The 22153-nt window shown below is 37.2% G+C and overlaps 1 protein-coding gene across 1 annotated transcript; it reads right to left on the reverse strand.

The window, feature by feature from the left end:
• Window positions 1–515: 515 nt before the first annotated feature.
• Window positions 516–21873, reverse strand: LOC143292795 (phosphatidylinositol 3,4,5-trisphosphate 3-phosphatase and dual-specificity protein phosphatase PTEN-like). Its single transcript, XM_076603376.1, has 9 exons — window positions 21511–21873; window positions 20293–20377; window positions 18832–18876; window positions 17613–17787; window positions 16148–16255; window positions 15149–15293; window positions 14274–14440; window positions 13326–13514; window positions 516–11763 (listed from the first exon to the last, which is right to left on the reverse strand). Exons 1-9 carry the CDS (start codon window positions 21587–21589, stop codon window positions 11356–11358), a joined length of 1401 nt encoding a protein of 466 aa, XP_076459491.1. The 5' UTR covers window positions 21590–21873; the 3' UTR covers window positions 516–11355.
• Between the last annotated feature and the right edge of the window lie 280 nt (window positions 21874–22153).

Below are 22153 nucleotides of genomic sequence, written 5' to 3' on the forward strand. Positions count from 1 at the left end.
TGTATGGGGAAAGGCAACACTTTGTCAATCGCTGTAACATTCAATAATCTCTGGTTCTTGGACACTAATTCATTAAACAAAGAATCAAACTTAATTCCATTTGCTTCTTTCTCACTTTGAATAATTCAAACTGTTTCTTAATGCTATGAATTTTAAAATGACATTTGTTGATGCGTTGACAGTGTGAATCTAAACGTTCCACTGATATGACATTGATTGTAGGGGATAAATCAAAGGAACATTTAATCAATATGTCTGACACATCAATGAATTTGAGTCACTAAACAATGTTTCGTGTGAAACATTTACTACGACTACCTTGTGATTCGATGTAGGATGTAATGTAACAAGATGTAAAAGGAAATATATATATCCAATATTCCCTTACCTCAGATTACTGTCTTTTCCATCTGCAGTGCTCAGCAGTGCCTTTATCCAATATTTCTTTGTCTTGAACCACAGAACCTTTCATCTGCAGTGCTTAGCTGTACATGTTTAACTATTATCCTTTATTCCCCCCCTGTATGATTAACCACACCATTACTACAGTAACATGTAAGATTTCATAATCAACAAACATGGAGCCTTCTTCAGTTCACTACGTCTTTGACACCAGTTCACTGTGATGGCTCTGTCCAGGCTACCACACAGGTCTGTTCACTCTAAAGTGAACAACACTGAAAAACACTCAGACTGACAACAATCAACAACAAATCCATCATGTTTCTAATTCATGCCAGAATCATTCAACACAAACTGTTCATCATTAAGATGATTCAGCAACATGCACATCAACTACCTTAAGACTCTGGAACTAGGCTAATTCCAATGTTAAATAACTATGTCAGAGTAGCACAGTACAGCACAGTCTCAGGAACAGCAAACCAAGGTTTGAGGGGGAAAAAAAAACAACCCCACAACAACACAAAACCAGGAATGAAAACTGATAGAAAACAGTGCGAGTATGACTGCATTACATAATTATGCATCAAATGGTACAGAGATGGCTCAGTTCTTCTGATTTATGAAGGTGGAATCAAATTTATTTTTTAACACACATCAAAGAATCTTTTCTCTATTCTTGACCCAATTATTTTACAATAAAAAATACAGATCCTCACCCCCACTTCAAACTGGAATAACTACTAACAATTCATTATCATTAATTTATTATTCTGCATATGACCAAATTTCACATCAAGTTCTCCTGGACATAAAACATGGTCTCACACAAAAAACATAAAAAATACTGTGAAAATCTAACTCCGAAATTCAGGAAATGATCTGATAATTCCTCTCTAGACAAACCAGACTGATTTGTGATCAGCCAGTACAGGGATATTATCTTTCATGGTGAAAATTCTGGCAATATATTTCTCACGAAAAAAAAAATCTTTCTCTCTCTCTTAATGGCGAAGACAATACCCCTAGCATTTCCTTGGGTAAGTGATTTGTGAATTTCATTCTGCTCTTGAATCACTGTTTACAGATATTTCATCAGTCAGTCATACCCGCATACTTGAGTGTGTTACGATATTCACTGTTTACAAATATTTCATCACTCATACCCTCATACTTAAATATATTACTATTTGCTGCTCAATACATCATCATGTGTATTACATGGAAATAAAACTGAGACAGTCAAAGACCATACTTTCAAACAAACAAGACTGTCACTACACACAGAATGTCACATCTAAAGTGGTCACAAAACAAACTTTTCGACAATACGTTCAAACATAGTTCAACATACTGCAGCACACAATATCAACTATCAATGGGAAAACACACCCTTAAAAACAAACTAAATAAAAGAAAACTCTGAAAATCAATGAATTTGATAGCTGATAGGATAAACAGCAGTACACAAATACTTTTGAGATAAATGCAGAATAAATGAGGAATGAGACCAAAGAAGTGATTCACTGGTGATCTACTTCCTTAGAATGTCAACTTACACTTAGTAGTTTACTGAGTAGCAGCAACTAATACCATCAATTCTTGTCATGCAAGTAACATATAATCCATGCCATACCATCCTCTTTCTAGTTCTAGACTGACAAAATGTCTGTCTTGAAAGCTACAGGATATGTGCTTTGAATGTCATTTGAGAAAGCTGTTCACAGTATATATATCAAAATAGTGCCAAATTGTTTTTGCCATTGTGTATCACATCATCAACAGGCTGCCACAGGCATAACACAAAGCTGCACTTTCTAACAGGCACATAAGAACACTTCAAAACAAAATGCAACACCATGCATACTTCACTTTCACACTGGCTTACAAAATCAAAAGAGAAAAAAACAACACAGATGTCTTTGTACAGAGAGTTAACACAATTTTGTTTCAATGACATTTTGCTTGGAAAGGTATCAAGCAAAACAAAATTATTCGGTGTTGTTGTTACAAGTTTGTATCTGGCTTTTTTCGTTTCATTGCATGCTTGCCTGAGATTAATGTAATAAAACTTCTTATCAGTTGGGTCTGAATGGAATCTTTTAACACTTTTCTTCTTTCTTTCTCTGCTTCAACTAAGTTGTTGAAGTTTGACATTTAATGTAGTGCAGTCCAGAAGTTTCAACAACTGATTAGTACAAATGTTTGACTGGTTGCTCATCATAGCAATGGCATTTTCATGCTGACAACAGACATAATGGTCAATTAAAAAGAAAACATTCTGCAAACTATTTTGGTTTATTTACCATTTATCATAAGTCTCACTTCCAAAATGAGAACCTACACCTTATGAATTCCTTTCTTTTCATGCAGTAAACTAAACAAAAAATTCAAATAGTAATGTAACACATTTAGACACTGCTGTGGGGAAAATCATTCCATCAGTAACAAATATATATGATGAAAATGAACACAGTGTGTTCACACACACACACACACACACACACACAAGGATCTGCACAAACAAAAATGGTAGTTACCTTACAAATTCAAACAAATTTATATCAGTGTCTGACAGTTTCGTTGTAAGGGGAAGGAATATGCCACATCTTGACATCACCTCCAATGCAATTACAAAATTATTTCCAGTTTCTTGAGGGCTCTCAGGAACTGAGAGCAGTACTTCAGTTTATCATCTATCAGAATATGGTCACTGAACAGTCCTCACAGAACAAACTTCCTCATCAGTCAGCTTCAAATGGAACAAAACAGAAAATGAAGAAAATTGAACAATGAAGCAAATTATTTCCTTGTGACAATAGACACTCCAACCATTCATCTCACATCCATTGTTTAAAAAAAAAAAAAAAAAAAGGCTGCACTACTGAACATGTGAACCACACAAAAACATAATCAGGTTAGAAATTATAAACAGTAGTTCAATAAACGGAAATGGTTTTTGAAAATATAAATACATTTTAAAATCCTGTTTATCTGGGCCACACACACCAGCCAAATCAAAGAAAAATAGGCAGATATAGGGATAATATTGACTTTAATTGACAAGGTGTGAAAAGATGAATTCTTGGCCTTAAATGCTTTCTTTATAAATTAAAAAATAAAATAAAAAAATTTTAAGAAAAAAAAATTAATCAAATAAACACACATACAACAACAACAAAAAAAACCCAAAAAAACCCTCAACTTCTTATATCACTGAGGGCACTTTTTTCTGTTTTGATTTTTTAGTTTGGGGTCACTTTGTCACTTTGCCAGAGCTGACATGCTAAAAGGTTTGGGAAGCTATAGAAGATATTCAGCAAATCTGGGAATCATTATTAACTGGTAAACAATGCAGAAAAAAACAGAAGTAATATGATGCATTATCAACATGAAAAATGGCATTACGTTTTATCTGGATGATCAGATGTTTTCACAAGTCAAGAGTCCAGACTTTCTTCATAATTCAATGTATCATTTTTCTTGTCAGAGTTATAATGTCCAATGATCAATTCTCTTTCTTTACCCTGAGAATTCAATATGTGTGAAATGATTCGTAACACACAGGATACAAGATTCGAGTTACATTCACATCTTTCCTTTGTGAGAAGGATAAATGTATTATAAAAGCTGGACACAAATCAATTTGTTGAAATTTAAATTCTAAACTGAAAGGTGAACAGCCTTGCCATTTCTACAGTCATCTTCATTTATGACTTAAAGTATGTTAAGAAATGTTTTTGTGCAAAAATATCAAACAAATATTCAGCCTTAAAACAAGTATGGTAACTATGACTAGTCAATGAGAGCAAAACATTCAATGTGACAACAACAAAATCAAAACACACAATACATATAAATGTGTGTGTGTGTGTGTGTGTGTGTGTGTGTGTGTGTGTGTGTGTGATAAATTTTCTTCCATATTCAGTATGGCAAATGGTTCAGTGAAAAAGCCTTCGAGTTATATATTGTGATCCAAGAAACAAAAAGGCAATTTTTCATTCTCTCCTGACTGAGAATGTGTTAATTCTGGTTAAAAGTATTATACATGAACCAATATTACAGAATGGTTGGAATGAATGATTGAATTAAAAAGTATATATCTGAAAAAGTGGCAACAGGGGGAAAATGGTAGTCTCAGTGCTTTTCCCCTTAAAAAATTGAGAAAATAAAATAAATAAATAAAAAATGCACAGAAAAAGAACCAATATATATTTTGATCAAAAACTGGAAACATCTGTTCAGTCTGCTAGTGGCACAAACAAAATGGCAGTAAGTTAAACTCTGGGACTGTAAACTAGAAGAAAAGTTTGCATCACTAATCATCTGGCATTTTAACAGTTCAGGTACATATACAGTTCATAAAACAAAGGCATTAGTACACTGCAGTCCATAACTTCTGCTTCACCACCCAAGTCCTAACAGAATAACCATAATCATTTTAGTCAAGAGAGTAAAAGCTTGGACAGCAGTGCAACAACCATCAAATCTGATAAATAAATGAATATCAATAAATACATTCGTCTACAGTTAGAGGTATCATTTGTATGCGCAGAATGAACTGACTGAAAACATGCAAACTTAAAACTGTGTCTGTGTTGGGTCCCTCCAACCCAACCCACTCCCACCCAAATGGTGCGGCTTTCCTCTACCCAAAACAGTAAAAATCTTGAGCATGACATTTCTCCTGCCTGAGTAAAAACACTATTGTACATTATTTTTATATGAATGGTTTTAATCTGATTGTGTGACCTCTATTTCCTGTTCTAAAGAGACTGAAGCAGTCACAGACAGTGACCTCTGAGCATTTGTTACAGAGACAAAAGATTCCTTCACTGCTCAGTATGCTGATTATATGCACAAGGCATAAATGACTGATTACTGGAAGTGTATCTATGCCACCTTCCATCTCGCGGTCCACCCAGCCTTATACAAGTATAAAATGGTAAAGATTTAAGTGTTTCTCTATCCCTATCTCTATGAAGTCTATCTCTCTCGCCATCCTGAAGTAATGATTTGAAAATAAGATCAACCAACCCTAACTGCATCTCTCATAAACTAAAAAGAAAAAAAAAACATGATTACTTTTTTTTTTTTCAAGAAAGTGTAACTTAAAAATCATGGTGCAAGAAAATGTCACTTCAGCCAGCTCATTTCGTTCTGTACAGGAATGGTAATTCAATTATGGGAGACCCTACGGCTTGGAGATGTGTGTGAGAATGGTTTTTTCCTGTGAAAATACACACACAGCAGACAGCAGTAATGCAATTTTCCATGTCATGAACATGAAGTGTGTGACTGACTTTTGGTGCACTCGGACACAGTGAACTGTGCTGAAACTCTGTCTGTACCCATCTCTTTGTACTGTTATACATCTCTGTTGTTCTGCACAATTCAGTAGGCCACAGATATAGCTTTGACAGCTGTATGTTTTCCTCTTACTGATATTGAGGGATTCAAACCCATGATACTTATTCAAATCAAAAGCAGTCTTTGGTGGTCCGTTTTGGGAGATGGGGACTAAATCTGATTCAAAAACAGCACATCTGTTTTTGCACGTCAGTCTCAGCTTGGCTCTTCAGGAAAGCTGTTGGATAGGAAAGCTGTTGGATATCTAATCCGTGCAAAACAATAATAAAGATGGTTAAATTTTGGGAATTTCTTTTTTGTCTGTGAAGCTGCACACAAAAAAGCCAATATGTCTGTAGGGAAAAAAATCAGAAAACAGATAGCAGAAGCACTGTAAAAAAAAACATTTTAAATAAAATAAACATAAAAAAAGAAGAAGAAAAATGCACCTACAACATTCAATAGTATAATTCAACCACTTAGCAAAACACAAAATAATAATTAACAATATGGTTGCTGACAGCAAGTGAGAGCATCAACTACACATCAAACTGATATGACCTTTTTTTGTTTGTTTGTTTCCCTACTATACATCCTGAACATGTCAGTAGTTAACAAAAGACAACACTTTATCTATTCTTATCAATATGGAAAAACCTGAAAAAGACGTTTACCTGTCATATCATTAAGAGATAGAGTTTAATGTAAACCATTTGAGTTCTCAAGCCAGCAATTCATGTCTACAAGCATACCACTGTTCCAGTGACGTCCTGCTAATTAATGGAAAAACATACAAATCTCAAACATCAAGATGTAATACATGTCTCTCTTTACCGTTGGTGTATAGCTGCCAACATTCCTAAATCAAATTCAGGGGTCTGGAGAGGGTGGACTTTACAAATTCAAAGGGAAAAGAGCTTAGTAATGACATATTAAACAAAACAAAAAAATCAAATCTGTACAACAAAACAAACCTCCTCCAAAAAGGCAATAAACGAAACAATACCCATGACATCCGCACAATACACAGATGGACAAAACAGGTGTGATACATAAAAAGACCAAAAACAATTGTGTCATAAAACAAAAACAAAAAATTAAAGGTGATAAACCTTACATGCAAACATTCACAACCAAAGCTGTCCAATATCACTTTCATCACAAATGTGAACAGATGTTAAATCACAAGACCAGTCCACACACAAATAACAAGGGTTAGAACTTAACATTTACTCACAGTGCTGATCACATTTACCTTACGCAAGTTACAGTACAACTTAATACACAAAAATCAAATTTCTAAGCAGTTATAATAGCCATGACACAGCTATAAAACTGAGTTGGAATTTCTAATCAGTTCTGGCAACTAGAACTGTCTTTCATTTGACTTTATAAAAACCTACATTTAACAACTGAAAATTAGACGATATTTACCAATTAGGAGTAACAAAAAGCATGTACAAACCATACAAAAACACCTCACTTCAGCAAAACAACAAACAAATGCTGCTGTTGCTTTGGCACTCTACAGGACTTCGAATAAATATCTCTGGTCCCTAACAACTAATGACTTCCATGAAATGAAGAAGGCAGAGAAGCTGACATGCACAGTGATTTAACTACAATGTAAGTGTCTATGCATGCACAGCAATACACAAAGCATGCTCAATACCACATTTCAGATGAGGACATGCACAGCAATGCCGCTATGATCAGCACAGTTTCATTGGGCTATGATGAGTAAAGCACAATGGGGCTTATAGGAAAACATCTTCTCAATAAATTATCTTACTTATTTGCTACACAGCCAAAATTCTTTGCTCATTTACCCTGAGGCACATATACCGCTTTCTGGGCCATTCTTGATGGGCTACAAGATATCTTAAATCTGGTAAATTTGCTGTCAAAAGATGCTGTATGAACTGTCTTTTTCTCTTCTCTAGTTTATGCTTAATATACAAGGCAAAAGTTCTTCCATATGTTTCTTCCTTTATGCAGAGTATCAAGTGTAGTCCTTGTACTGCTGTTGGTGCAAGCTCCATTCAACTTGGTGAAGAAATTTTATCAGTGATCCTGCTTGTTATATTCATGAATGTGGTGGATTTGTGAACTGATCATGAAGTCATGAGTGAAGACAATAATGACTTTTAATCTTGAGTTTTCAAGCAACAGGAGCATAGGTGACTGACAACGATTGCGATGACTCTGACACAGAAGCAAGCACTAGTGCCAGACATCGCTGGACGAGGCTAGGGAATAGGAAGATGAAGGGAGCGACCAGCTGCCGTGGCGAAGTGGTTAGCATTGCGGATTGATGGCTGGGAGGACATGGGTTCGAATCCCAATGGAGGTGGGTTTTTCGGCCCACGGCCGGCTCCTACCCAGAGTTAAGTGTGCTATGGGCTTAAATGGGGAGACTGGGACCACACAGTTGAGTATCATCCGCTTCACAGATGCGACAGCAGGATATCATTATGACAGGAAGCGTAGAGTACAGCCTTGTCATGTAGTCCCAAACCAAAAAATGGACCTCCATAGGAACATTGTCATCCTCCTCCTCCTTCATCATCAATATAAACAAAACAGTCTCAAAGTCTGTGGCCTTTCATGCCCTGCTCTCATGGAGTCCTGTCAATGTCTTCAGTGTCGGCAGACTCATGGTTCATGGGGGACTGTTGTTGGAGGGACATGGTGGCGGTCTCCACTCTGGGAGGGATGCTAACTCAGTCTGGCTCCTGGCTCTGCGACTACGCCATTATTGTCGTTAGTAGGGGGCTTAGTAGGTGGTTTCCTAAGTACGTTAAATCAGAACAGACACCAATGAACACCACCGAAATGACTCAGCAGCAGTGCAGGGTCTCCTCTGGTGTGTAGCCTCTTGGCAACCTAACATCGATAGATCCCTGTAGACTGCTAATGCTGGGAGTGTGACAGATAAACCCGGGAGTGGCTGTGTTTGGGGGACTTGGAATGAGCAGTGTGGGAGCAATGTCACTGAAACGATGCAGATGACGGGGCAACCAAAACAAAACAAAACAACAAAAAAAAGATGAAGGGAGCGTGGGGCACCAGTCAGTGTAACCGAAGGTGAAACTCTTGCTTTCTCATCACACAAGTACACACACAAAAAAATGTATTATTCATATTCTGTATTCTTAACAGATGAAAGTTATCTCCTGATAACTTTACGAAACGATCTGCCTCAAATATGAATGCACAATGAATAAATATCTAAACTGTATGTTCTTAAATTAAATTTGCCAACAGCATGGGAAAAAATATCTTGTATTTCTTATTCTTTTGTTGTTTTCCCCCTATATAAATTAGCAATGAAAATGTTAAGTTTAAAAACTTAAAATATAAATACAATCAGGCATCATACTGCCATATCTTTCCTATATGCTGACTCCAGCCAGTTATAATTCAGTCACAAACTACCACTTATACTAATTCCTTCTGTGTTTTAAGCCCAGTCAGACAACAGTAAATTGACACAGTTAAATTGTCTTTGCAACTGCTTCATATTTTCCCACAAAGAAAGGGTTTCAAAAAATTGAATCTTTTTCTGAATTATACATGCCCTCTTCTAATTTATAAACTATCTTTTTCTCTTTTAGTGAATGTTGTCAGATATGGAGGATATGATTAGTTTACTGCTTATTTCTCAGAAGAAATTCATAAAATCTGATCATTCAACTTTACCTTCAATAAAACAAGCCTCACTTATAACATGGTCATGTGACCTGGTAATTTACAGTGGTGTCATTATTACAGTTTCAATATTCAACATAAAAAGAACAGTTAAAGAAATAAAAACACAAAATAAGGCTTCACAATTCTCTGTCAAACACAACACACATTCCGTCATGACAATCACACTGAATTTTTTTCAGATGAGAGGCTTTCACTCCAACAATGCTAAAAGCTGCAAGCATTAATGAGTTCAGCTTCCACAAAGCTGCATACAAATCTGGAACACATGGCATCAAGAAAAATATGGCAAAAGGTGTACAGGAAAAGGCATGTTTCGTCACACCCACTGGATCTCTTTCTCAATCCTTGGACTGACAATGTAAGCCCTTGGCACATTGTTTAAGAATGTTTACACACACACACACACACACACACACACACACACACACACACACAATGTGCATGCATGGAAAGGTGCTGTTTCTACACAAAACACAAACAGAAAGGCTCCATCACCTGCCAAGCATGGGAACCCACAAACATCTCTCATCACTGACCTTCGCAAAACATGAACAATTAACCTAGTTGTTCTAGCCCTATGCAACTTACAAAGCATTATCCAGAACCTGCCTGAAAACAGCTATTTCTTATAAATCTATATTCAGAATCTGCCTGAAAACAGCTATTTCTTATAAATCTATATTCTATATTTTCATAATTATATAGTAATAAAATATCATACTCACTCCCAGGCCCTTATACCCTCTGCATCACATTTCAACAATTCCATCACTCATTAGGAACTCTCGTTATAAACAGAGAAAAACTTTTCTATGAAAAAAGGGCACTATTCTGTATTAGTCATTGGTAGCATATGACCAAATTCTGATGCAAAATCACTGGCAAGTGGAGCAAGAAAGTCTGTTGTTGTTGGCACTCATGGTGCCATTGTCTGGGGGCATTCATCCCAATCATGACTGTTAACTGCTGTGCTCCCAAGATCTATGGGACTGATGCCATTGTGCAGGATGCCATTGTGCAGGATGCTAGCCATGATGCAGCCCTTGTACTGCTTGCAGGGACAGTCCTGGTGTCTGCGTCCTTCAGACAGCTCACAACACAAACACTGTTAGGGGATTCTTACTACATGCAGATAACAACCCATCCAACAAAAAGTTGCCTGCTAACACAAGCCATATTCTTTGATAAAAACATATATCTGAATGATCTGAGTGTTTAAGTGCATATCATCATGCTCTGAAGAAACATGAAATTAGACCTATATGGCTTATCTTCTAATCCAGTTTTATTCAGTTTGAATCAACGCCATTACAAAAATGCCTAGTTTATCACAAAGTTCAGTTTAGTTTATTGTTTCAGTGGAAATTCTACACAATAACCAGAATGGCTACAACAATGACTATCCTATGTTACAACCTGACACCAGATGGCTGAAAAAGGAACATCAGTAAACTGAAAATGAAGATGAAAAAAAAAATTTCAAACTTGTGCTTGGCCTTATATTTCATTCCTTTCAGTGCCTTTAAGTTTTACCACATTTGGCTTAAGTTTGAACACAATTCGGGGCATAAACACACAAAATCAAGAGACAGTTTTAGTACAGATCTAAGAAACCATTCAGCATCCATTCACAAAGGAAACTGCAATTGGTGATAATGGCAAAACAAAATCAATGTCCAAACATGTTATGAAAGAAATCAACAGTGTATGAAACGATAACAAAGCTTGTTCAGTACATCACAAACCACCAGTTCCTCCAGATATGCATTCCAGTCACAGTTGCTTCAAATCTCCACAGGACTAAACTCCAGGCAAGAACAACTTACAACAGCAGGATTAAAAAACAACAACACCCGAACATGAAACCTACCTATGCTTGTGCAGTGTGGGTCATACAAGTGTCACTTCGCATCCATCCCATTCGTTGTCAGTCTCTGTATCTGATAAGTCATCCTCCACGCCGTCAATGTCACTGGAGCCACTTATTGAGATTCCTTCTACACTCTCCCCAAGAGAACCAGAGTCAGTCACCATGGCTTCTCTCCTGGGCGGCTGCTGAACAAAATGGCGGCCAGGAGCCAGGTGGTAGCGGTCCTCCACAGCATGATTGCGCACCATGTGAGCAGGGGTCTGTGGGGATTTCCGAGGGGACACATATAGACGGTCAGATGTGTGTGAACGGGTCTGGTGAGAGAACTCCTCACGTCTTCGGTATTTGTCTGCTACCACATCATCTGCACTCTTGCTGCGTTCCAAGTTCTGTTCCATTTCCCTCATGGGTAGGAAAAAGACTTTGACCTACACAAACAGCAGAGTTTAAGACAATGGAATAAAATAAACAGAACTGCTCAAGCAAATCACTTATTGTGTATGATGACTTTCATCGTTTCAATGTTAAATTAAGTCATAAAATAGTTTGACTTGACTTTATGAAAATTCTTTTTCACAGGATTGCAAACAAATTACAGTCCAACTGACCTACACAGCAGGAAATCACCTGATATGTCAACAGGAAGAGGCTAAAATATAAAAGGCTCCATGTACCCTATCCTTCCAATTTTTTGTTTGTTTGTTTTTTCATACCACACAAATGCATCAAATTCTATCTCACAAACAAGATCACACACACATTTATATACATATATAATCAAATACATTTCATTTTCAGAATATAGTACACATCTAAGTCAAAACAAACACACAAAAATCTTTTTTTCGTCATGCTGGGTCTCTTTTTCATAAGCTGGTTCATCTGAGGAGGGAGTGACAGGATGGTTAAGATGCTTATCTGCCAATACAGTGTATGATTTCTTACACGGTTGAGTGGAAAATTAATCTGAGCATCTAGTCATTCGGATGAGATGTTAAACCAAGGCGTGTTTTGCAGCACACACTTGGTGCACTGAAACAGAACCTATGGCAACATAAGTGTTGTCCCCAGGCAAACTTTTGTAGAAGAAATCTCTCTCTCTCTCTCTCTCTCTCTCTCTCTCTCTCTCACACACACACACACACACACACACACACACACACATGCCTTATTAGTATTTGGGTTATGTTGCTGCTGCCAATCAAGTATGGTGAAGCATATATATATGAATTTGAATGCAGTGACATCTTGAGAAACTGAAACTGGTGCATAACAACCCAGCAATGCTTCTGTGCCATTGTGCACATTAACCACATTTTCCTGGGCAGTTTTTCAACTTGGGCATCTAATTCTGATAGCTCAAGCTGATTTTTCAACCTTTAGCCATGCACAAAATATTTACTACAGGACAAAGCTTTGGTGAACATCCATGCACAACTTTTCTGAAAAAGACAGAGCACATATGAAGCATTCTGAAGTGATTTTTATGGCTTTTTAAGTTCATAGCCAAAAGGTAATCCCTTATTACTCAGCAACAATTAAAACAATGCAGTCCATGATTTACTCAAATAATGATATAGATACAATAAGAAAGTTATTTCAGAACACGCATAATCAAAACTGGCTAGAGTAGGCAATGTGTCAGTGACTCATCAAGCATTTAACTGCTTCAGTTTTTCAAATTACTTGTCCTTGACTGATGAAACCTTCCACAGCTTTTCAAATCTCTCAAAAACTACTCCTACATCATTCAACAAACCAGACAGATGAAACTTAATATCAGCATTCACATTTCTCCAAAGTTCCAATACTTTCCTCTCGAAAATAACTCATTCTTCATTTACTTCTCTTTGCTACTTGATTTTCTTTCTTTCTTTTTTTTTTTTTTTTTTCTTTTGGTCCCCTCCCTTTGACAGATGCAACACAAGGAAACAAAAGGACAAGACACAGAAAAAGACACCAGAGACAGAGTCCTTAAATCTTAACTCACCATAAAGTTGGGACTGAAGAACTTGTGAGATTTGTCTTTGTTTGCTCTGTCCAGGTCCATCTTGGGGATGGTCAGAACAAGCAACTCTGGGTGGTCTCCATAAAAGCCAGAGCCGTTTTTAGGTATGGAGCCCGGAGCAGCAGTTTCATTCACAAAGAATGTGTTGAACCAAAAGTGCAGCATTTTTTCCTGTGCAGTGAAACAGTTCCAACTGATACTGTCATTTAATGTGGACTGTGACGTTTTCTGTTGCCATCTACATCAAACAGACTAAAAGAAGCTTTCTCAGTAGCTTGGATAAAGAATAATTTACTTAGCCTTCACTCTGCAGTCTTCAACATGACTGCTCTCTCACAGCCATCAAGTCTTTAAGAACCATCAACTATCCACCTTGCGTGTGTGTGTAACAATAACTCAACAAAATCAAAAATTAGAATTTCATTTTTTGGTCAATACTGATTTCACACACACACACACACACACACACACACACATATATATATATATATATATATATATATATATATATATATATATATATATATAAACAAAAATAGAATATATGTATAATAAATTTGCATAAAATACATAACATACCAATGTATTAACCATTGACAAAAGATGGAAAATGGGTACAATATTCACCAAAAGAAAAGAAGTGTGACATAAATGACACACCAGCATACTGACATTACAGTGGGATGCAATCAGTAGCACTAAATACCACAGGTTATCAAATCTACATTTTTCCATTACAATTAACTTCAATTTCCGGAAACAATCAGAAAGGAACCGTGCTATTTCACTGAAGTTTTGCTGCCTGATTATTATTTCTCTTCGTGTCCTTGATCTATATTTGGCAAATTATTCCAATTCCTCAGATTTCTTCTTTTACATGCACTTGACCAAAATAACATGAATAAGGCTATCGCTGCAAAACATTCTCACCTTCTTCATCATAAGCGTTTTGTTGAAAACTTCTACTTTGATGTCCCCACACAATGGGACAGGGTTTGAAACACTCATGAAGAATGAACTGTCTCCTTTGCTTACACCATCATACACGGGGGAAGAAAACACTTTCACCTTCAGTTGATGAACTTCAAAGCATGGTGCTAAAACAAAGTAAATACACAATGTCATTTGCTTTTGTAGTCAAAATGACTCAACTTCTCAGACTAATGCAAGCTTCCTCTAGCACAATTCAGTTCACACACACACACCTTTCAAAAATAAAACAAAAAACAATATAGAATATACCTACTAGTAGTCAAATGTGTGTTAAATCCAAAATCCCTAAGCATTCGCATAAACAGTGGGTAGAGTAAAAAGTGTATGAAAGCAAAAACCTAGCTATCATAACACACACACACACACACACACACACACACACACACACACCACATACACATACACATTCAAGCCAGAACGGTACAAAGACAACATTACATTTCAAGATTCATGTGGAGCAACACCCGTCTTACAAAATTACATGATCAACACACTTAATCACTCTCTCCTTTATTTTCCTATAAATCTTCCTTGGTCCTCAATTTCACAAACTCAGTCCATCAGAATTCATATAGCCTCTGCTTCTATGAATTCCCAAAGTCAACTTTATTATCCTCAATAATACTTTGCAAAAATGAATTCATTTGTGCAGGTAAGAATATGACATCAAAAAATCAAATCAGGATTTACAGAACTTTGTATAACTTCATGGAGCTAGGTGTTCACTAATGAGAATTCACCACAACTAGTGAACTACTAATGACATATCTGTCCTGAAAACCAGAACTGGAAACACAGAATGTTATACTCACTGCATGAATTACTACTGTTGAACATTGGTATAGTTTCAAACTTGACTCCAACCAGCAAAAGACTGACAGGTCTGTAGGTGATGTTGTACTTTAATAAGTCACCGTAATACAGCACGTATCGCCTCTGGCTTGGTATTGTTACACCCTGCAGTAAGATTCAGAAAATACACTCTCAGCCTCAGTCAGCATCCCAAATTTTCATATTCTAAATTACCTAACAACAACCATACTTTCTTCCCCCCCCCCCTCACCTCCCCTTTCTGGCATTTCTGTAAAGCTGCTCATTCAGTCTCCTATAAATTGCAACACCCAAGTTCGTGTGTGGCACTTGCAGTCCAGAAAAAGCAGTCAACAAGGAGCTGCTGCTGTCAAGGTCACCAGGCCACACACTTCTTTCAATTATTTTGTGTACTACATGCAAACGTGATATAGTTTACAGTATAGTCATATGACAATGAGTGGATACATATTACAGTAAGTCAATAGCCATGGAGAGATCTTTCTCAGGTCACAAACTGAACAGCATCAAAATGAAACTGGTTCAAAAAGTATATCAAACTAGCATAAACTGTATTTGTCAGAATAACAGTAAAAAATTTGGTCAGTATTTCCATGCTGTCTATGAACTGTGCAAATATAAGAATCAGACCTGTTTAGTCTACTAGGCCAAGATCTTAAAGTACTATCATCACAATTTTATGGAATGCAAATGAGATTGCACTCAGAAATTCTGAAATAGTTTTTAAAAAATGTACTCTCTTTTAACTTAACTTTCCCTGTCAAAGCATATTCTTCACAACAATACTATCTGAGCAAGCAACTGGGAATGACCCCCCCCCCCCCCCCACACACACACACACAGAGAGCTGGCAATTCCATTAACTCCTCTTGCTTACTGTTTTCAAAACCAGTCACCAAACACAACAAATGTATTAAAATTCTGTCGAAAATACTGATAGTAGTGCTTTGTCATGTTTCTTCATTTAAATCCATGATTACCTTTGCATCTCTCGTACGACTTTTGCCATAATGGCTGAGTGCCTCTTCTGCATCTTTGAAGTGTTTTGTATGCAGCAAATAGGCGCAAATCATCACCCCTGTCCGGCCCTGTAAATCAAAAGTGACACTGAAAACACGACCATTATCTTTGCAAAATGAAACTATTTTTGCACATCAAGCAGTGTAGCAACCACTCATGACATGTGCATCATTAACATATGGATTCAAACCAATAGCAAACCAACCACAGCTGTGTCTAGTAAGAATTAGACTAACAATAATGGTTATTGATACTGACAGACACAATAATTTTAAACAAAAAGGAAATGTTACATTAAGATATACACACACACACACACACACACACACACACACACACACACACCACACACATACACTCACACACCCCTACATACAAACTTCTTTCTGTGAAATGTCTTCCTTGACCTCTAAATGGTGAAATTTGTCAACTGGTCATCCTGATGACTTTACATAAATGGTCAGTCTGTCTCAGTCCGAGAATCAGCATTTCCCAAGGACCAACCAACATCAGGTCACCATGAGGTCACCCACAGGATATCCCATAGTGCTGCAGTCACTTAGTGTTCACTCAACCTGTTCTGATTCAACATGCAAAGGACACCACCATCTCACCCTCCTTACTGACAGGCACAACAGATGACTGATTTAAAGCACTGGACTTTCAATCTGAGGGTCCCCGGATAGAATCCTTGTCACGGCACCTGGTGGGTGAAGGGTGGAGATTTTTCCAATCTCCCAGGTCAACAGATGTGCAGACCTGCTAGTCCCTGAACCACCATCAAGTGTATACGCATGCAGGATCAAGTATGCACATCAAAGATCCTGTAATGTCAGCATTCCATGGGTTATGGAAACAAGAATACACCTGAATTGCAACTCCCCCCACCCCTTACGAAAACAGAGTATGACTGCCAACATGGTGGGGATAAAAACAGTCATACATGTAAGAGCCAACTCGTGTATACCAGCCAACGAACAAAGAAGAAAAAGACCCTCCTTTCTGTTAGGTATCATGTTAACCATAGTTACTGAACCAAATTATCAAACCATCAGACCCCTACATATCCATCTCTGCAATTAAGGTCCACCAGCACTCTTTCACTCCATCCATCCGTTGTCAACCTGACATGAATCGCTGCTGGCACAAATGCAGACAGAAAATTGAGCTAAGGTTATCTCATAATTCAAGGTTTGTAGTGTAGTAAAGATCTCAGACTTAAAATACAACAGATGAAAATAATGTTACTGAGATCTGATTTGGTTGCAAGGTCATGTCAGGACATACTCAGCTTCTTTTCATAATATATCCTGGAATCAGCCAAGCCTATGAGGTTTAGGCACTCTGCAGTTTTGATCATAATTTGATATCTTTTGAAAATAAAACAATGGGCTTTACAACCCAAAAAGGAATACATATATGTACCTTGCCAGCTTTACAGTGTATAGCAGCAATATTGTCTCGGTCCTTTGACAACCATTCATCCAGATCTTCACAGAATGGGCGAATCAGCTCCAGACGAGGTGGATTGTGGTCTTCAAATGGGTAATTGGCCACCCGCTGGTGAAACTTTTCTGGGTTGTATTTCCTTTCTGAACATCTGACAAAATCAGCAACCCAAATATTCTGATCATTTTGAAAGGTTAAATGCAAGAAAAAAAATCAAAATCCCTAATATCCTAAGCTCAAGACAAAGCTAGAAATCACATGGTCTGTCAAAAGCTAAACTCCAGTCTAAAATCTGAAAAAAAAATTCAAACATTGCAAATCCAAATTTCTCTTCTTATTCCTTTTCCCTCAACTTTTTCTTATATTCCATTAGATTGCAATAGATCTCTCTCTCTCTCTCTCTCTCTCTCTCTCTCTCTTTCTAAGTTCTAACACACATACTAAAAAAAGTAAAATCTAAATGAAGGGTGATTAGGTATTTTTCCTTCCTCTTCCATTTATTTGTTTAAAATTATAAATACAATGCCAACACACTGCTGATTTCATTAGCATACAATGTACAATCAATCCTTTCTATGCACACAGGTCAATTACATCCCGATAAAGAAAATAATTAACACACATTCCATGGCACACATTTGTAATCACGGACTTTTTTTCTGTAGCAACATCACTGCATCAGATCTAAAAAACTTCAAAAACTACACCCATTTAAAGCCTTTTAAATTTTCTCTTTCTTTTTCATTTATTTTTCATGGAATATGATTTAATAATGTCAGTTCTGACAAATAAAGTACTTTACAATCAACACAAAAAAACAACTACAAACTGCAACTTACATGTTTGCATGCAAATTACCTGTGAATGCAGAGCATAACTTACTTCAATTTATTTAACATGACACATTAAAAAATACTTTAAACACATAATTATAATCTAACATACTTAGTGATAAAACTTAAAACCTAACTTCAATACACATATGGCAGTACTAAGTATATTAACAAATTGAATTTATTCAACATGATGGTACAAAATACATCAAACACATTCATGATCTAGCATACTGAGTGATCAATATGAAGTAAAACTCAACTTCAACATACATGTGACAAAAGTAAGCACTATTAACTTTTTTTTTTACACTACTAAGTACTGTAAACACCTTTAAAACAGCAAGAAACAGTTTACTTACAAGTTGTACACTTTGTAGTGATCCTTGTGTCTTGATTCAAGGAATCTGCACACCAAGCCACATATTCTATGTTAATTCTGCTGTAAGGGTCCATGTTTCACAAGCATACAGGAGAACTGAGTAGATAAGGGAACGCATGAGTCTTATCTTTGAGCTGAGCTTGACTGCCTTGTCCTTCCAAATGGTGTTCAACTTGGCTAGTGTTTCAGCTGTCATTACAATTCTGGCTAATACTTCAGGCTTGGACCCCTCATCTGAAACTATTGCTCCAAGGTATTTGAAATTCTTCACGGTTTCAAACTTTTCTCCGTTGGCAGTGATGTCAGTTTGGATGCCATTGTCATTGTTTGTCATCAGTTTTGTTTTGTTTGCACTGATTTCCATGCCGTAAGCTGTGGCGGATCTGTCTAGTTGCCTGACCAGGTTCTCCAGTTCTTGTTCTGAGCCTGCGAGTCCGTCTATTGCTGCTGCTGATGTCAGATGTGAGGGCTATCAAAAGTATGTACCATGTAGAGTAGACCTATGACAGAATATGTACAAGTTTTATTCTGTTGTGCCAAATGATGACCTTATATTTATAACCTTTGAGACTGATCTCTCATACTTGCTAACACTTTACAACAACCATTCTACAGTCTGTTTTGTACACCACTTGTGGTAGCTGGGAAAATGCCCATGTTAAGATTTAACATCAGAGACACACATGCACACAAAGACAGGAAATGAGAAATGTATAAATGTTATGTTTGTGTATATTGCATGTTGCATGTCTGTATAAGTGTGTGCGACTGAAACCTGATTGAATGACACAGGAAACAAGTGATGAGCGCCCAAATGGCAGCCGTCTCAGGTAGGGAGCCTGTTGTGCAAATCACTGTGTCTGTAAAGCGCTTTGACTTTGAGCTTGGTCTCTGACTGAGAATAGGCACTATATAAGTAACCATATCATCATATCATTTTTCATTCATATGCATGTGCTTGGGCTCCTGTATGCGAACATGCACACACGCACACGCACACACAATGAAACAAACAGTGCAAACAGTGCATATACATAAACACATTGTACACACACATGACTAGTTCAATTCACACATTCATACTAGTAATAGTCACAGGAATATTCAACTGTTTCTTACACAGGCTGATGCATGTGCCTGTTACAATGTGCATACATCTCTCTCTCTCTCTCTCTCTCTCTCTCTCTCTCACACACACACACACACACTTTCTCTCTCTCTCTCTCTCTCATACACAGCAGTACACACACACACACACACACACACACACAGAGAGAGAGAGAGAGAGAGAGAGAGAGAGAGAGAGAGAGAGAGAGAGAGAGAGAGTGACACACGCACACAGATTCACTGATATCCACATTCTCAAATCCACATGGGAACACAGTGACACAAGCACATATGCATGAATAAAGACATTCACATTAAAAATTCAGATACTTACTTGTACACATCTTCAATATGGTTCCTGTAGTATCCTTCCAATTTTTCAGATGGGAAGCCCATTGCTATGATATTTGGACAAATGTCTATTAAATGAAATTAAGGAGAATTACTTTTCACAAGATCAATCACTTGCCACAAGATCAACATATGACCATTACACGGCACTAGCTTTTCCTTTTTATTATTAACAATGACAACACTAAAAATAATTTCTAAACACAAATTCCACCATCAATTCCACCATCAAGATATCAACACTCGAGATCATTTTCTTTTCTTTTTTTACCCGACGATGCAAGGTTAGTTTTCCTTTTCATTGAAGTGACTTAATATTTTTTCAAACTGGATTTTTACGTAACACTGTGAACTACTGCCACAGTGACTGCTAAAAAACAAATAATGATGGCACAGGATTTAACAGCCAAGATTTTAAATTTTTTTTCTAAATGCCTGGGTGCCTTTTCAAACCAAAACCAGTGGCCTAATCTTCAATATGCGATATCATTCCTGATGTTCAGATCATAAAATCATACACACATATGCCTATGGATATCAATATATGGTAACGATTCACGTACATAAATTTATATGAACACAGGCATGCTATCACAGTGACAGAATGTGTGAGTTCAAGAAAATGCTTAACATCTCTTTATTTTTGTGTGCATGAAAATACTGACTACTGTCATTTACTTTTCTTTTTTTTCTTTTTTTTTTTACCAGTATCATTATGCTTCTGGCAGTCATTCCTGCATGCGGCATGGCCTCCAGTTCCATACTTCCTGGTCATATAACTTAAGTTAAATCCTGTTTTAGAGACAGTAATACAGCTTGAGCTATCCAAATCCAAGTTGCTGACCACTGCAATGACGACAGTTATACTTTTATCTTGAAAACCAAATTAGTTCGGCTACTGACAGCATATCCTAGGTTACTACTCAATATGAAATTTTATTATTTCGACTGCACTGGATTTCTGACTCCCTGCCGGAGTCCGCACTAGTGGGTCAGGGTAAAGTATGTGTAGTTAAATGGGAGATTAGCCCGTTATTTAGCTTCGTTTTGCTTGAATTTGGTAGTTGCATGCACTTCCTTCTCACTTTAATCAGCCAAGTTTAAATGCTCTCTTTGAACACTATTCTGTTTTGTTCAACTTCAAGCAATGCTTTGACAGTCCACAACTCGGCCACTGCAGTACATTCCACCAAAAGGATACATGTCAAATCCAAATCAAATCCATCCTCCCGAAGCCTTCTCTTATTTCTGCTCACCAGCCCCTTAAGTTTCGTCGTCATCTTCAAGTTCCTCTAAAACTAGCATGTCATCTGAAGCACAAGATTGATCTGCCTTCCCTAGTTTCTTGATCTACGACTTTCATTCGCGATTGCGGTCGTTGGCCTACACTGGAATCAACGGCACAGGCCTCAGTCGATAATTTTGAGCATTAAAAGCTGAATGGAAAAAACTGGCTAACACCACTCATGAATCACACCAGTTGCACTGATCAATCCACTTCTTTGTCCATTGGATGATGAGAGAATTGTCGATCCATCATTATTAGGCTGGCAACCATTCTCAATCTCAGCCACAACGCAGGTTTCTGACTCCTTTTCTATGCGTAGTGATATTGAAACCAAAAATATACTCCCACTTCGGCAACCAAAGAAGGCGTATATTCATGGGATATAGCAAAGCTTAGCTTAAATTGACAATCATATTACACATTTACTTGCCCATTTACTGTCATAGGAAGAGTGTCGTGTGTTTCCATGCTTGACAGGTGAATCTGTGCAAACTAAAAGTTCATAGGTCAAGTTTGATGAGGACAGCAAGAACACACTTCCGTAACCTCTGAACTG

Source organism: Babylonia areolata, chromosome 18, assembly GCF_041734735.1.
Source record: "Babylonia areolata isolate BAREFJ2019XMU chromosome 18, ASM4173473v1, whole genome shotgun sequence".
Taxonomy (NCBI): domain Eukaryota; kingdom Metazoa; phylum Mollusca; class Gastropoda; order Neogastropoda; family Buccinidae; genus Babylonia; species Babylonia areolata.